This window comes from Schistocerca gregaria, chromosome 3 (genome assembly GCF_023897955.1).
Source record: "Schistocerca gregaria isolate iqSchGreg1 chromosome 3, iqSchGreg1.2, whole genome shotgun sequence".
Taxonomy (NCBI): domain Eukaryota; kingdom Metazoa; phylum Arthropoda; class Insecta; order Orthoptera; family Acrididae; genus Schistocerca; species Schistocerca gregaria.
The window spans coordinates 281156136-281174266 of NC_064922.1; the positions used below are offsets into that span (position 1 = coordinate 281156136).

General features: G+C 40.5%; 1 protein-coding gene across 1 annotated transcript in view; it reads left to right on the forward strand.

Moving 5' to 3' along the window:
* The window catches only part of LOC126354274 (disintegrin and metalloproteinase domain-containing protein 22-like), a 901625-nt gene that overhangs the window by 705720 nt on the left and 177774 nt on the right, over positions 1-18131 (forward strand). Inside the window, exons 8-9 of the mRNA XM_050003815.1 lie at positions 7719-7793; positions 12314-12486. Coding sequence (XP_049859772.1) covers positions 7719-7793; positions 12314-12486 — 248 coding nt within the window. The remainder of the gene's footprint in view (positions 1-7718; positions 7794-12313; positions 12487-18131) is intronic.

Genomic DNA, 18131 nt, shown 5'->3' on the forward strand with positions numbered 1-18131 from the left:
ATTTAAACGTACTCTTGAGGGTAATGAAAGGAGAACGACCTTTGTACACTTTACGCTAAAATCAATTACGCTGACAATCCGATCATGACATAATCCTTGCAAGCTCAGTAGTTTCGTAGTCAGAAGGCCTGTCGAATGCAACAATGTTATTGTTTATTTTAGGCTGTTAAAATTGATAAAATTGTTAGGTAAAATATACACAAACGTCTTCCTAGTAGCCGGTGGCGTTATAAGGTCAGTCAATGAAGACCAAAGGAGGTCGAATGTGGGAAATAATTCGTGCAGTTGTACAGTGGTAGGTGGAAGTGCCATGAGTAACATACTAGAAACTCTGACCGGTGAGGCTGTGTGTGGGAGGGGTGAGGGTGCATTTGAAGGTCACTTTTGAAAGTTTTTCTTGAACAGCTCGAAAACCGTGGCCTCCAGCGAAAACGTATCTCAATACAAAATTTAACTACATTAAATTTTCTACAAAAACGTCTTGTCCATTGTTTCTTTTGGACTAATAATTTGCGCGTAGCACAAGAGACTAAAAAAATCTCGTATGTGGTTTTTTGAAATCCATATATAACATTACGGGTTGCATAAAACGGTATAGTTAGGAGCAGCTGAATCAACCTTTATACAGTTTGACGATACACCATTTCACTAATGTTAATAAAGTAGTTTCCATTATAACAAATGATATTTTAAAGAAATATAAATTTTTATATTTCTATTCTAAGTAGAGTATAATTTTCAGAGATATAAAACTTTTCAATACTATTATGAATTCTATCACACACTTGGGGTTGACAGATATTACAAATGTGCCTCTTATTAGTTCGGACGCAGGAGAAATTCTCATGAATTTTCACGCCTGAAACTTTAATGTTTTAAATGTTGTAGACAACTCCAGCAAAACTAAAAGTGCTCTTTTACTTCGGTAATGGTAATCTGGATGAACAGAAATTCAGTCGTTGCATAAATCTGATTCTTGGCATTTAAGTTTTAAAGTGTGGTTGTTCTTCACGTCTGGCATTTCGTCCTCTTCATCAACTTGAAATTCAGACGTAATTGAAAACGTGAAAGGATTTCTTATCCACTCGTACTGGTTTAGGCTATATGTAGTGCAGGGAAATATCTATCGAACTTCTCTTTCAGTTGTACTAAACATGAGTCAGTGGTTGTATTTTGTTGCTAATTACACATTTAGATGTCAACAGAATTTTTTTTTTTTTTTTTTGTTTTTCTCACCCATGCCTCAACTGCATTTTTCTCACCCGAACTTCGACTTGCAGTTTTGTCCGGTGGCGATAATGAGATTTTGCACCTTTACTTTGTAGTACTGTTGAGTATTTCAAATAAATCAGAAAGCCGTTAAAAAGGCCTGTCTGTGCACCCTCTATTTTGATCTACATGCAATAACAGTGCTAAGATTATATGTGAAGACTGTTCGGAACATTCAGTCTAGGATACCGTGCCTAGTCGACAAGTACGTACTTCTGCCGAGCGGCTTCAGCTACGTTATGTGAAACCAATCGGCTCAGCGTGAACGGCTACTTTGTGTCTTGGTCGGCCTTTGTGACTGATCGGTTTTAGGCGCTTCAGTCCGGAACCACTCTGCTGCTACGGTCGCAGGTTCGAATCCTGCCTTGGGCATGGATGTGTGTGATGTCCTTAGGTTAGGTCTACGGGATTGATGACCTCAAGTACCATATTGCTTATAGCCATTTGAATCATTTTTTGTGCCTTGGTTCGCAAGGCCCAGGTCACCGCAGATCCTCTAAATTTGTCAGCTGAGTTAGCCCACTTGTCACCATTCGCCAGACTGATTATACTGAAAGACAAATCACATGCACATTTTGCTGCCAATCTTGAATCGGGAGAGCGATGAAAACATCGAGGTGGCAACGAAGTCTACAGCCTTCTTGCCTTACGCAAGTAACATTTCAACAGGATTGTAATTTCGTTTTCCTCGAGACATTTAAGTCTCATCTTTATCTACGATGACGATGGAAGCCGAATAAATGAATTAATATTTGTGCTACCGCCGGGACTGGAGTCTGGGTCTCCTTGCTTACTAGGCACAAATGCTGACCATTAGAGCATCACAGTACTATGGGCAACATCGCTACACGGACTACCCAGTGCACTCACCAACACAAAAACTTAATTCATATCCTCAGCTTATTTTCCCCCTGTAAATGTCGTGTCACTGGGGCCTCCCGTCGGGTAGACCGTTCGTCGGTTGCAAGTCTTTCGATTTGGCGCCACTTCAGCGATTTGCACGTCGATGGGGATGAAATGATGATGATTAGGGCTACACAGCACCCAGTCCCTGAGCGGAGAAAATCTCCAACCCAGCCTGGAATCGAACGCGGGGCCTTACGATTGACATTCTGTCGCGCTGGCAACTCAGCTACCGGGGACGGACATTTTCCCCCTCAATCGTCACTACTGCCAGGGCTCTCCGGGAATAGCACCCCAGCGTTGGATGTAATGTGGAAATTCTGTGCCTAAGGTGGTCGTATAGACCTTACGATTAAATATTCCTCAAGACATTTAAGTCTCATCTTTATCTACAATAATTATGGAAGCTGAATAAATGAATTAAAATTTGTACTACAGCTGGGACGTGTAATGGTGGTTTAATGGTCAGCATTCCTGCCTTGTAAGCAAGGAGACCCATCTTCAAGTCATATCAAGTATCGATCGTCATATGGAATATAATATTAAGACTCTGGCGTGCACTTTCAACTATTGATACACTATTAACAAGGAGGCAGTTGAGATTAAACTGGCAAGTGACTTTATTGATAGACGCGGAGGTTTTTCTTACATTCTTCTTGGACTTTTGCTTTCCCTCTGGTCAAAGAGTAGAGAGACAGAGTTAATGCTACATCCTCACCCGTTGGTGATTAGTGTTTAGTTTTGATAACTTCCAACGTTGGTTATCTTTGTTTGGGTGACGACGCTGGTGGGTTCAAATGGCTATGAGCACTATGGGTCTTAACATCTGAGGTCATTAGTCCCCTAGAACTTAGAACTACTTAAACCTAACTAACCTAAGGACACCACACACATCCATCCCCGAGGCAGGATTCGAACCTGCGACCCTAGCGGTCGCGCGGTTGGAGACTGACGCGCCTAGAACCGCTCGGTCACCCCGGCAGGCGACGCTGGTTGTTCGTGGTGTGTATGTGTGTTGTCTCTCTACATATGCCGTATTATGGTTCTTGGTCGCCATAGCTCGCCTACCGAGGGTTTGAATTTCTTTGCGCAGCTTTCTCTCATCGCATTTGTATCTTGAAAATGACGGGGCATTGACCTGTCGGAATTTGGGCGGTTGTCAAAGACATCATCTGGCTTCATCCTTGTAAGTTTTTTGAACACAAGTTACGTTTATTTTCACAACGCATTTGTTAGACATTATTTTCATATAATTTTTGGTCATATGTTTATAAAACACTCTAAGTTTTATATACAGAATAACCAGTAATTTTCTAAAGAAAATTTGAAACGCTAATATCGAAGTAAAACATTTATTAGAAAACTGGCTTCGGCAAGGCTATGTTGCCATCTTCGAATCAGGAATAGGATAGGACTTACACTTTATAACATTACATCGCCTTTTTCATCAGTAGTTAAGTGGTGTCACATCACATGTATGTATGTCATTGTCGTGAAATTCACCAGTAGTCAGCATGTCAAACATCAAAGCAATGCAATGTACAAACATGATACTAATGCTCCAGTTACGAGTGGTCACAGACATCAACAGCTGACAAATGACAGTCCACACCCAGTTTCGTGATGACAGAAAAAAATAATATTTAGATTTCATGCCAAATAGCTCTGTGTGCACTAGGTGCTAGTCTGTATCAATTACATATTCAGGTTTTCTTCAAGCTGATACTGATTTTGTTTTCGAAGTGCGTATAATGTCATAATTATGAACTTCATTAGCATTGTTGTTTCCCAGTTTTTATAAAAAATAATACATACAGAAGAGAAAATGTTCAGGTTGAGGTCAATGTCCTTTTGAGGTATTCGACTGATATGATGGCGCTTATAAATTTAGTTTCAGAGTAGGAACGTAGCTGAAATCATAAAATTTATAATGAAAGAGGCAAAAATGATTTCAAAACAGCATATTTATCCGAATATTCGAAATTCTGCGGAGAAATAAAAAACGGCAAAACGAGGCAGCGCTCACGGAATAATGCTATTAATAGTCCTCTGCATGAGTGCCTGCTTTTTGTTAGTGATTATTCGGATTTCTCGTTAAATGTTCGCAAATTGTTCGCGCTGGTCAGGTAATCCCGTTTCGCGTGCGCCATGTCGTTATTACAATATCATTACCTGGCGCAGTGCGTTACTCTACTGTTTCGGCGCTGTGACGCAAGTTACTCCGCCGCGCAGTGACGCAGAACGTTGCAACGTTCTCGCTTTTCCACCGGGCGTTATCAGTAGCGGCACCTCAGTTACGGGACAGAAATCGATTTGCTTATTCGACGAGGAGATAGTAAACGGTACAGATTTATGGCTCTGCAGGCACTTTTGAACGACGTTTAACTGTCCCCCTGCTTGTTTATCGTCAGTTAGAACTGCTTCAATTTATGACCAGAGTAACGGTCAGACCCTCCTGGCCATTAAAAGGACATTTGTCTCAAGTTTGGCGCCGATGTAGATTAACTAAATGGATACTGTTGCACTTCTCTCGCTATCTGCGCACGTGCGTTTATGCCACCGCCCGAATACATTTGAAGCTGCAGGCAATTTCCGAGAGAGCCGTTGTCGGTACTTCCACATTGTAAACCATTCTCAGCTCGCAAATCGAAAATGTATTAAATATAGACATAAATCAAAGTCGAAAATAGTAAACCAACACTGGCCGTGACGCGTGGAAGAGTTGTAAGTGATGAGCACTTCACACAAACACAGTTTACTGATATCGCGTTCTTTTTAGTACATATTCAGGACGACGCAATTATATTTTAATGTGGTATTTTACTTTCATATAATATGTGAAGGATACGAGTAATACAATTTAATTTCATTAATTTTATGCACTGTGGTATTGAACTGTTAGCTGAGCAACATAGTCAGCATTACTCAAGACACGAAGACTTACGCTGTCCCTCTGCTGTTAAATATTTCTCTCTTTTTACTTTTTAAAATAAATGTTTATGCGTTTTGTATATGCAATTACTTTTGCAAGAACAAAAAAATGAAAAATTATTTAATAATTCCTTCTGTTAACTGAGATCACTATCAATGATTTTAAATTTTTACTGTATTATTTTAATGTTTTATGGCCACGAATAAGGTTAATGCATGAAATTTATAGTAAAAATATTTCTGTCATTACCTAAGTACAGCCCACAGCATAGTGCGGAAACACTCATTAAGAAACTGAAAACTGACTTTAAATTATGTTACTTTTATTCATTAATACGCTGAAAATCAGAACAAATAATTTACTTTAAGGGGAGCTGCGCGCCTGTCTCACAGTTTAAGGAAATTTTGACTTACCGCGTAATGGGGGCATATTGTTGGGCGACAGCAATGTATTTTTCGAAGCTGCAGTCTTAAGTAAAATCTGAAAATATCTAACATGGAGAGTGTTGTTATTGCATAAATAACTACAAAAGTATTGTTTAATAAATATATTATTCTTATTTCTCACAGTACAGACCTGTATACAACAGAGTAAGTAATAAGCGTCTACTTTCGGCTACATCCAAAGAAGACATTAGTTAATGTCCGATCACATACATAATTTCACTAAGAAGACCTCAGCTTTTATTACACAATGTACTATTCACAGACATTACATCCCTTCGTTTATTCTTTGCCTAGATAATGAAAATTCTTTTCCAATTATTCTCAAACAGTGTTTATTGCATTTTCAGCGTAACGCGTGTCAAAAATAATTATCAGCTGTCACACGTAATGTTGGTTAATGTGAAGCATTTAACATTTTACATTGTTTAATATGTCCGTCCATATGGGGACGCCATAGACTACCCGTCACATAGCAGTGAAAAACCACTATTTACGAATAATAAGTCTCTCCGTCAGTGTATACGCTGAAACGGACCACGTGACCCGTGTGTTCTTATTTATATTTCCACTAACTGGAAAGAGTGATCTCGAAAAGCTCGCGTAAAAGGAGTGAGTGTCGTATTAGCCTATAAACGTTGGACCTTTGTGTGGAATATAATTCCCCACCTTTTCCGCATGAAAATGTTACTCAGTAAAATACCGCGACAACCAGTTAAGAAAGCCGTCTCTACTTTTTGCTTAGCGTAGGATACGAAAAATCTAACGCTGCGGCAATCTATCGAAGAAAATGAGCGCGCTCGTGTGTCTGAATGAGTTCAACATTAAAGCATGCATGAAAACTTCACATAAATGCCTACAGACATGTTAGGAAAAAATAGTGTAAAGAAACAATCTTCTTGAACTAAAAATCAGTGAAAAGAATATAAAACAGGGTCGGGCAGCGCTAAGTAACCTAGAATACCATTAATACGATCTGTATCGAATAACTGTGAGACTTAGCGTTCTGGTTGTTCAACAGTTTCGGTGAACCGCTTACATCGACAAACGATATTTAGGCGAACTTTGTTAGCATTGCAGAGCAAATAATCTCTGTGTGGCACAGGGTTGTCACAGTTCACAGAAGCCGCAATGGAACATAACTTGTAAATGATCTCATAAAAAATGTGATTTACACTGAAGACCCAAAGAGCAAGCTTATTTTGCTCTGGGTAGCTGGTCAGGGGTTGAAGTGTGGACACGTGGACGCAAAACCGTTAGTCTATGCCGATAGGTATCGTCCACTTAGTGGTGCAGGTACGTCCGCGCAGAAAACATCAGGTACTAAATGTTGTGACGTGTTTTCCGGAAGACCGTTAGAATCAGAGAAAAAACGCATCCAGGTGGTTACGTATTAAGGTACCAGTTATCACCATTTCTGCACTTATACCCCTAGCACAGTGTATATTCTGTGACAAGTGTCGCAATCTTGCTATTTAATTTCTCTGATTCACATTTAAACTCAGTTCAAACAGTATATCAACATAAAACAGAGAAAATTTTCTCCAGGAAGAGGTAAAAATAAGTTTATCCTGTTATAGCTATTTTATTGTGGATTCAAAATGCGCAGTGGTATTGTCACCTTTTTCTTTTTTTTTCTGAGTCTTTTCTCAATGTAAGCAATTTGAAAGCTGTGTTAACAACAGTTACGCTTTGTATCAACATTTTTATGACGTTGTTCTCAGTGTATTTGAGCATAATTTTAAGTTTTTTGTAAGTGGCTGAGCCCGTTAGCGCCTCCTATTTAAAAGCAAATTTTAAAAAAAGGTTCAATCGGTAGATCAGTTGGCCGTGGAAAGCAAATGTTCCATATTCGACTCTTGGTTTCATTCACAGTTTTAATCTTCCTGGAACTTTCAAAACAGAGCACTAACCGCTACAGAGTGAAAATTCATTCTGAAGGGAATTATAATACAAGTGTTTTGCCTTTCAATATAATGACAAAGGTTACATTTTTCCAATTTCACATTGAGTAGCAACCAGTATGAATTATTTTCATGTGTGGATACAGAGGACCCATAGAGATACGTGCAATTTTCTGAATTTGTTAAAAATCCCACTTGCTTTTTCCTTTTTTTCTTTACATAATAACGTATAGCATTTTATATGAGATTTGGCTTGTTCAATTGCAGTTCGAGAAGAGGAATGGCAGCATGCGCTCAGAAGTCGTCCACGACGCCATCCAAGTCGCCAACATTGCCGACCTGGTAAGTTAACCTCCTTCAGTTTCCGCCACTGCTTTGCACTCTGGGTGGTTCTTTAGTGGATACAGCAGCGAGGAACAGATGCTGTTCGTAAACATAGGACTCGGATATTAACGTATTCTATGTCTAATACCAAACAGTAAAAATAATGCATAACTTTGTTGCTGTAGTAGCGACGTCAGCTGCTAACAGTAGATTTGAATGTAGGAATATATACAGATACAAAAGATTTATAAATCTGTCACTCTTCAATACAATGTCTATTCAGATGAAAGTCTGTAATTGTTATTCAAATCGCAAACAGACAAAATGGGGTCAGGGCTTGAATGATCGAACTTCCCTCTGATGGTAACAAGGGTGATTCGTCACCCCAGCAATAGTTTGTTAAGTTGGCAACAATGGTATTTTTTTCTAGCAGGCTTGTGTATTCTTTCGTCATTGTTGTATTAATTAGTCACTGGTCTGTCGTGCTGCTGGTCAGTTGTGTTCAGCTGCTACTTGATATTGAATAGTTCTGGGGGTTACAGATCACACCTGTTAGCATTTTCGTAGGTGAAATTTATTTGCTAGATTTTATATGGAATCTGTAAATGTAAATGATCCAAGGTTTTAGGACTTATTGAGATGTGTTTTGGAGGAAGACAACGACGATTGCAGTGAAAATGACTTATTTTCAAGCTAGGAAGATAATTTGGAAATACAATCTGAACATAGTTCTGAGTTTGAGACTACGACGACACAAGATGGTGAAGATGGTGATGAGGAGGAGGTATCATCAGCAAACACAATCAAGGGTAAGAATGGATTGTTATGGTCTAAAATGCCGCCTAAGAAAGGTAGAAACACTGTAAAAATTGGTAAAGCTGTTAGCTTTGCTCAAAACATTGACTTGGAGCTAGAATGCTCTCGAAATATTATTAGATACAAGAATAGTTGATAAGATTGTAGCTCATACAAATGCAGAGATCTAAAGAAAAAAATGTACATATACCGACCAGAGGTTTGTTGGTGAAACGGACAAGGAAAAAATATGCTTACTAATGGGATTGCTTTATGTGTCAGGAAGCAGAAAAGATCGTCATCTCAACACTGAAGAAATGTGATGTGGCTCATCTGTGTACAAATGTATTGTGTCTCAAATGAGGTTCAGATTTCTTCTAAATTGTCTGAGATTTGATGATAAGACCAAGAGAAATAATGACGATAAATTTTCACCCATTCGTGACCTCTGTACAGCTTTTGTTAGTAACTGCTGCTCAGGTTACTCTCCTCATATGTATGTAACAATCGCTGAGCAGCTTTTAGGATTTCGTGGCAAATGCCCATTCTGTGTTTACATTGCTTCGAAACCAGATAAATATGGCATCATAATAATCACAATGTATGACGACAGAACATATTATATGATAGATGCTATTTCATACCTTGGGAAGGAGAACAGAAACACAAATGAAAGTCTGCCAACATACTATACGAAAACTCTGTCCAGAACTACTCGTGGGACAAGTCGAAATATCACTTGTGGCAAATGGTTCACGTCTATACCTTTGGCAGACATGTTGCTGAAAGAGAATTTGACAATTGTCGGTACGTTGAGGAAAGATAAGGCGGAAATCCCACCAAGTTTCCTACCCAATAGAAAGAAGGAAGTGCTGTCGTCCGAATTTGGTTTTCATCGGAAAAACACTTGTCTCCTTCACTCATAAAAAGGAAAAATCTGTTGTTCTTTTGTCTACAATGCATAGTGCTCCTGATGTTTAGCACACCGCAAATAAACCTGAGATCGTTGAATTTTACAATAGTACGAATGGTGGTGTGGATATATAAGACAGAATGGTACATGCGTACTATGTTTGGAGGAGTACACGACACTGGCCACTTCGGATGTTTTATAGAATACTAGGCCAGGCAGCAATAAATGCTTTTATTCTATTCCTTGTAAAATCACAGCAAAAAGTGAAAAGAAAAGATCTTCTAAGAAATCTTGAATTTAAACTAGCTACGCCACACATGAAACGGCGCCTAAGGAAAATTTCCCACGAGAGCTTTCGGCAAATATAGCTTCACTCTTAGGTAGGAAGAGCACAAAGGACCCACAAGACCAGGAAAAGAAGGCCCACAAAACTGCAGAAGTAAGCAAGGTGTCATGTATGCCCTAGAGACAAAGACAGAACAGTGAATGTAGCTTGTGTAAAATGTTGTAGGCCTGCATGCAATGATCATAAAGAAGAAATTTGCATAACTTGTTTCTCTTAAAGAACAATTTCCTAATAAATTTTATCCAATTGCTGTAAAGTGTTTATATGTTAATAAGAATGTTAATGTCTTTAAACAGATCAAGTTCTGTAAGATTTGTAAAGTTGTAATTTTATGCGAAATAAAACTTTGGGGTGAGGAGGCACCCCTGTTACCTTTGAAAGGTGTGTTATTCATGTTACTAACGGAGGGTCTGCAACCGCAAAGGAATTAGTAAGAAAACTTATTTATATCAAAAATTAGCTAGTGGAAATGTTCGACTACTGTGGCCAAAACATTTACACTTTTAAAGACGTCCACATTACCTTCATTGTGACACTGCCCTTTAACACTTACACTGTGCCACTGTTTACAAGATGCGAAAACAAGATGGAGAAACAGTTGAACGTGTTCTAGGAGGAAATTTTGAAGCTTGTTTTGGTCCTAGATTTTGAGCACATTCACCGGTTCACCATCTTGTTTTCATATCTTGCAATCAGTGACACAGTGCAAATTTTAAAGTGCAGTTTCGCGTCCTGTAAAAGTAAGTGTAACCACCCACCCACACACACACACACACACACACACACACACACACATACACACACACACACACACACACAGAGTCTTCCACAGAGAATAAAATAATGTTAATCTCAACAGTCTAACATTGCCAGTCGTAAATTTTCGATATAAATAAATTGTCTTCAGTTCTCTGTGTTTGCAGTGACAAACTGTAAAAGAAACGCAGTTGTAACTCGAATTACAAGAACCTACAGAAACCACAGCATGTGCTAAAAAGAAAGAGTACAAAAGATCCATTGATGATGCTGTAAATGCAAGTAAACATGTCTAGCTAGAAAAGAAGAAAAAATTGTGTTTGCTCAAGACGGAACCACCCAAAAACAAATTTATTTGTAAGCAAACACGGGCACAAGAGTGAGCCTTAACCTCAGGATGAATATATACAGGGTGGCTATGATTAAACTTTCGCTACTTGAGCTAGTATAGACGGGAAACTATTAATTGCATGGGTACAAAACTTCATACGATTGATGTTCAGGCGGTGCGCTACAGGCTTTGCGTTGTTACCAGGGTTAGAGTCATGACTTGCCGATAGGCACCGCCACAGGTACGGCCACGTAAGGTTGAAACACAAGCATCAGTCTACATAATACTTGGGTCTGGCCATGGTGAGCAGGACTTCACTCGTAAAGTTGTTTTATCAAAACAACAGCAATAGTAACTTTTTCATAATGTGGAGCCCAAGTCATAATATATTTCTTTAAAGTCACTACCGCCATTAGACTGTCGTTTATTTACAGTGTTACATTTACACTTACACAATCGTGATTTCGGGTTCAAAGTGCCATTATCAAGTGTTTTAAGTGATATAAATTGCCTAAGACAGTATGCCATCTTATGCATAGGCCGAAATCGTGATTGTGTAAGTGTAAATGTAACACTGTAAATAAACAACAGGCTAATGGTGGTATTGGCTTTAAAAAAAAAAAAAAAACAGCAATAGTGCTACTGCCATTCGCGAGCATCGACGCTTTAAAGGAATGCGGAGAGGTCCTCTTTAGGCAAGAAGCTTGAAAAATATGATTCGGCAGTTCGAATTAAGTGGCCATTTGGGAATTGCCCCTTTGATACGCCGACGGCCAGTTGCGCCACAAAACTGTTGAAGAAGTTACTGTTGCCATAGCTGAGAATGCTCGACGGAACGTGCGATCTTCAAACAGTGCACGAGATGTGTCGTCAACTGTACATCCCACGGTTGTTTCGGGCAGCAGTAAGAGGTGCTTTCAGGCCGTCGTGGATGCAGATGGTCGTCGCATTGAGCAATGTCTGTAACATAAAACGTAAACATGGTCGCATTTAACGAATATTACCATCTCATGTGGAAACTGAAATTTGTTTCTGTCAATGGTTTGCTCGCTATTTCTCTTCCGTGTGTCCTTACAAATGTTTCCACAAAGTTTCATTGTCCTACAATCACCCGTTTGTCATTGGGGCCCTCTCAAGTAGCGAAAGATTAATTATAGCCCCGCTGTATGTATATGTTGATGGGCCCAGATCCTACACGTGTTTTTAACATGCCACAAATGTTCGATGAGTCGTGTGCTCAGCTAAGAGATAATTCAGGCCTCTTCAAGTCTAAAGTCTGCGACGAAGAAGTAGTTTTCATGTAATACACAGCTGTTTTATATTTAAACTGTTGCTTTTTCTTCAAATCTGTGTGCATATCGGAGAGCCGTTGCTCAGTGATCGTCCTTGTGTTTCAGTACTTTCGGACGCTGAACACGAGGGTGTCCGTCGTGTACATCGAAACCTGGCAGGGAACGAACCAAGCCCCTATCGACAAGGGACAAGACATCAGCCGCGCTTTGCTCAACTTCAACGACTACACGTCCCGCAACATCTTCAAGGTCGACAAGGACACTACGCAGCTTCTCACGTAAGTCGCAAATTCGTCTTCCATTTTGCCTTCAAAAAGCTTAAAGGAAGTTAGCGCTGGCTTACAGTAAGGAGGTTGTAGTGAAGTCACATCGTACTTTACGTGTAAGACACCATTGTCTCTTCCCATACATACTAACGGAAATAGAAAGTGTTAAACCATGAAGCACCAGCCTGATGTTTATCTCACTTTATGGAATTATTCTTTATACATGAGGTATTAAATTATTAAACTTTCATGACAATAGTACCTGATGTCCATCATCACCATCAGTATGAGGTGTAGTTGCTTGTGAGTCTTCCGGGCTGTATGGTCGGAGTCGAAGAAATTTTTCGGTTCCTGAGGTTTTGTCAGAGCTGCGCTGGACATCTACGGAGGCGCTCCTGACGATGCTGAGTGTTGCTAACAGACGAGTCGGACGTCGGAAAGCTATATAATTAATGTGTAAAATAGGCGTGGCCGAATTTACAAGTGATCAGCAGAAAAAATCTTTGCCAGAGATGAAACTTAACTACCGATTGTCGCCCACCAAGAATAAAAACGTATCTATCGATTCTACAGAGCCACTGGCTATATGTAAATCAGTTTCATGGCTTCTTCTTTTCTGTAAAATTATCAGTATGCTTATATATTCCAATGGCTTTTTATATAGTCGTCGATAATAGCTTGTCATAGTAGACAATATTTGGGTTTCGGAAAATTCGAACAAGCATCTCTAGAAAATGTAAATAAGGAACCATGTCGATGGTATCGGTTTGTCGATGATACGTTCGTGGTTTGATTTCATGGTAAAAAGGCTTTAGAAGAATTCTTTTATTATTTGAATGGTATTAAACCAAAAATGCAGTTTACCATGGAGACGGAAAAAAAATAACGCAATAATCTTCCTGACTGTTTTGGTTATGAGACAGGCTGACGGAAGGTTGAAACATAAAGTTTTTCGGAAAGTCACGCATACGAACAGGTGTTTGCATAAAATCTCCAACCATCATCCGCAACGAAAGATAGGTACCATTAAGAGTCTTGGTGACACAGATAAAACAATTTGCACGCTGGAGCACCTCGTCGCCGAATTAAAATATCTGAAGCAGGTTTTCGTAAAGAATGGCTATTCAGACAAAGGAATGAATAGGGTTCTGCGACCGAATAACTCTGGGAAAAAGAACAACGATAAAACACAACGATGGAAGAACACGGTTTCTCTCCCTTGTAGCAAAAAAGTAACTGATCAAGTCGGCATGATATTGCGGAAATGTGCCATCAGACCGATGTTTAGGCCAACTAAGCAAATATGTCAATCACTCCGATCGATGAAGGACAAACGTCCTTCACTGTCAGCAAGTGGAATGTATGAGACTCCGTGTACTTGTGGAAAGGTCTACATTTTAACTTCCAGGAGAAGCGTGAATACAAGACTGAAAAAACATAAAAATTTTTGCCGACTAGGGAAAATGAAAAAATCAGCTGCAGCAGAGCATGCTCTCCAGTCAGGAAATCATGAACGAAGTTTTCCGAAACCAAATTTTACCTGTGGTGACAGACTATTATCCACGACGATATAGAGAAGCCATCGAAAAATATAAGTGACGATTTTAACAAAACAATTTTAACAAAAAAGAAGCCCTGAAACTCAATTATACACAAAAAGTGGCTCTGCAGAACCGATAGATGAGTTTTATCCTTGGTAGCGAGAATCGATAGTTAACCTTTACCTCCAACAAAGATTGTATTTGCTGATCCCGTGAAAACCGATCGCACCCACTTTACACAGTATTTATTTCACTCTCCGGCATCCGACTCGTCGTTCGGCAAGACTCATTGTCTGCGGCCAGCGCAGTTCTGGACGAAACGTCAGGAACCGAAAAGTTTCTTCGACCACGGCCATACAGTGCATAAGACTCATCAGCAACTATGACATCCTGTCGTGAAAGCCTTCACTGTATAACCAGTATGAAATGTGACCTCCACAGATACAAATATTCGTTGTGGCATGTGGTAAATGCCTCTGAATGTCATGTTGACGAATTTTGTTTCCATCACTTGCTGTGTATGTTCATAAAGTTTGGTGGCTGGTACGAAAGCGTATGTCTTCCTATCGCTTCTCAGACATGGTCAATGGGTGACACATTAGAGGAATAGGCAAACTACACAATGATCTGTACATTCCTCTAGGCGTCTGTGTGTTAACTGCAGAGTGGGGGAGTTGCATTATCCTGCTGGAATATGCCACATGATAATCTGGTCATTAAGGAAAGAGAATAGTGTTTCCCAACTGCCTTGCCTAGTTGAATACACTTAAATACACACTCTCCCATTTCGTAAAGAAAAGGTGTTTGTGGGCATGGAGGAGAGGCAAAACATTTCCTGTCAGCCGCTGAACCTGCCGTTCCAGGTCTTCCAGCCGTTCATGCCATAGGACTTTACTTTCTTTTACCATTCTCTTCGCACACTGGTGAGCATTCAGGCTGCCTTTATTAATTACCAAATGTCTTGTTGTCATATTCTGTAGCTCTCTACGCCATGTTTCCAGGGAAAATGAAAAATGCATGGCATTATTGGCTGCGAGACACTGTCTGGGTTTCTCTGCCTCGTGATGACTGGGTGTTGTGTGGTGTCCTTAGGTTAGTTAGGTTTACGTAGTTCTAAGTTCTAGGGGACTGATGACCGTAGATGTTAAGTCCCATAGTGCACAGAGCCATTTGAACCATATGAACACTGTCTGGGGGTGTCCAGCCGCACTTGGCCATTCGGTGACTTGCGCTTCTTTGTGATGAAGATGAGACTAAATAATTAGGGCTGGGAATCAAACACGAGATCTAGAGGCAGCAACACTGAATTCCAGATCACGGTTTGTGTACATGATTTCAGGAGGTCGAGAAGTATGGGACTGGAGAAGCGCTGTCTCCTATGATCTTTCACGATTTCGTCTATGGAAACGTTGGTATCAATCTTTCTGTCACAAACAGAAGAAACATTCGTTGATATACACAGCAATATGACATTCACAGTCTCAGACAACCCCAGTTCTACATCATAAAAGTCTGTGTTGTCTATGGTATGGTGTAAGTGGTAAACAAGGCATGGCAAATCGAGATCTAACAAAGCATCTCGATATCTAACAAGGCTCGGCAGCTCGAGATCTCATGGCAACTTACAGTAATTAGTTACTGACTTTTACACTGCAGTTTAGCTGTTGTCATCCGTCCATTCGTTACAGTCGCTCATACTGTTACTACCTGATGGTACAACCGTCCGATCATAAATGTGGATTCAAATGGTTCAAATGGCTCTGAGCACTATGGGACTTAACATCTGAGGTCATCAGTTCCCTAGACTTAGAACTACTTGAACCTAACTAACCTAAGGACATCACACACACCCATGCCCGAGGCAGGATTGGAACCTGCGACCGCAGCGGTCGTGCGTTTCCAGACTGAAGTGCCTTGAACCGCTTGCCCACACCGGCCGGCAAATGTGGATTCTCTGCTCTGGGAGATGATTTATCGGAACTACAACATAGGAAAAATTAGTTGACCTTTTAAAAAATTGATAAAAAAAATTAACTTATCTTTATACAGTCCATCGCCACAAAAATGTACGAATATTTACAGCGGCCTTTGAATATTAAGGCATCGCTTGACACACACGTTTACTAAACTCTTCTTTTACGTATAAAGCTTAGAGTTCCATCTAAGACATAAGGAACACATGAGCACTGACTAGGTGATGTTGTCGTCTTGATCGGAGGTCACGAACTGGGCAGAGCCTTCCTGTGCTCCGCTACGGCCGCAGGTTCGAATCCTGCCTCGGGCATAGATGTGTGTGATGCCCTTAGGTTAGTTAGGTTTAAATATAGTTCTAAGTCTAGGGGACTGATGACCTCAGAAAAGTCCCATAGTGCTCAGAGCCATTTGAACCATTTTTGCTCTGCTCTGCTGTATATCGGTCTATGTGTGGGCGCGTTGTGGGGTTAGGAGCCAGTGCCTCCCATTTGTTGGTGTGGAGTGCAGCGAGAATCGCTAACTTCTTTGGTATCGATGCGAGTTGCCGACTTTTGTATGACACCGCAATCATTGGACAATATCACACGAACAATATTACTATCTTCTCATGGTGTAGTCCTCCTTCCAGTATACCACAGCCTATCCGTCTTACTATACAATTATATTGAGTCTGTCTCGTAACCATTCTTCATGCATCTGTTGCACTGATGCATCCTTGTGATGAAGATGAGATGAAGTAAATAGGACCACACGAATAGCCAGAACCCGAAAATCTCGCACCCAACTGGGAATCGAACCTAGGGCTTCGCGATCTAGAGGCAGCAACGCCCAACCTCCAGACAACAATCTACACACATGATTCCAGGAGTTGACTCTGTCAGTGTAATTTGTTTGTATGATGGTTCCATGTCCCTTATGACAATGATTAGATCTTTTTCAACGTCTTGGAGATAGCGATATGCGGCAAATCCTCTGTTCCTCCTGTCTGCGATCTCCACCGGAGAAGTTCAAATAAAATTCGGGACTCACAGTAACAAGGCGGCCCAACCTCATGGGCCAGGGAGAGGAAAACGTACGGTGTCATCAAGTATTTTTATTTTTAAAAAAACTGATTTAAACATCGGTATTACGCAAGTTTTAACAGTGTCTGAACTGGAACTCTTTATGGCTACTTACTAATCGCCATTCAGCTTCCAAAATATTAAAATGTCCCGGTATAGCCCCTACCCATCCCGCCACTGCAAACTATCATATGGGCGCCCTTGCCCAGTAGCAATCATGTACTCAGTCCGTTCCCTGCCTGTAGGAATGGCATTCTTCATTATTGAACATACTAATAATTAGGATGAAATTTTAATCAGCACACAACACAGATATGGAAATATAGGAAACGAAATTTGGATAATGCTGGGAGTCCCTTTCCAGAGAGAGTTTGACCGCCTGTTGTCTTTTTATTTCACGCCCCGTCAACGACGATGAAAGGATGACTGAGGACAACACACACACACACACACACACACACACACACAGAGTCCCGAGTGAGGGCAAATCTCCGATTCTGCCGGGAACCAAAGCATGGCCCCCACTAACTGCGAAAGCACGACCTGATGAAGAAATACTGGCATACTAGTCTGCTATCATTCAGTGAAGGTGTTCATGGTTTAAAACTTTCGTTTTCCGTCAGTGTAGGTGTGGTCTTTTGGATTAGGCGACTTACTAACAGCCTGAACTGGCAACATTGGTCCACTTACCAAGCTAACAATGAAGCTGCTGATGCTTTTCACGAGGAATGCGTCACACTAGATGTTAACCCAGAATGAGCTTATCACTCTGCAGCGAAGTGTGCGCTGATATGAAACTTCCTGGCATATTAAAACTGTGTGCCGGACCAAGACTCGAACTCGGGAACTTTGCCTTTGCGGGCAAGTGCTCTACCAACTGAGCAACCCAAGCACGACTCATGCCCCGTCCTCACAGCTTTACTTCCGCCAGACGTTAACCCTACAACATGCATCTGCTCCAAACGGAAGTGACGTAAGAAGCACCTCACTTCGTGTATGCACAAAGTCTGTTTTCTCCTCCTCTTCTCAGAGAGCTAAGTATTTGTGACAGCAAAGAATATATATATATGTTACAGCTGCT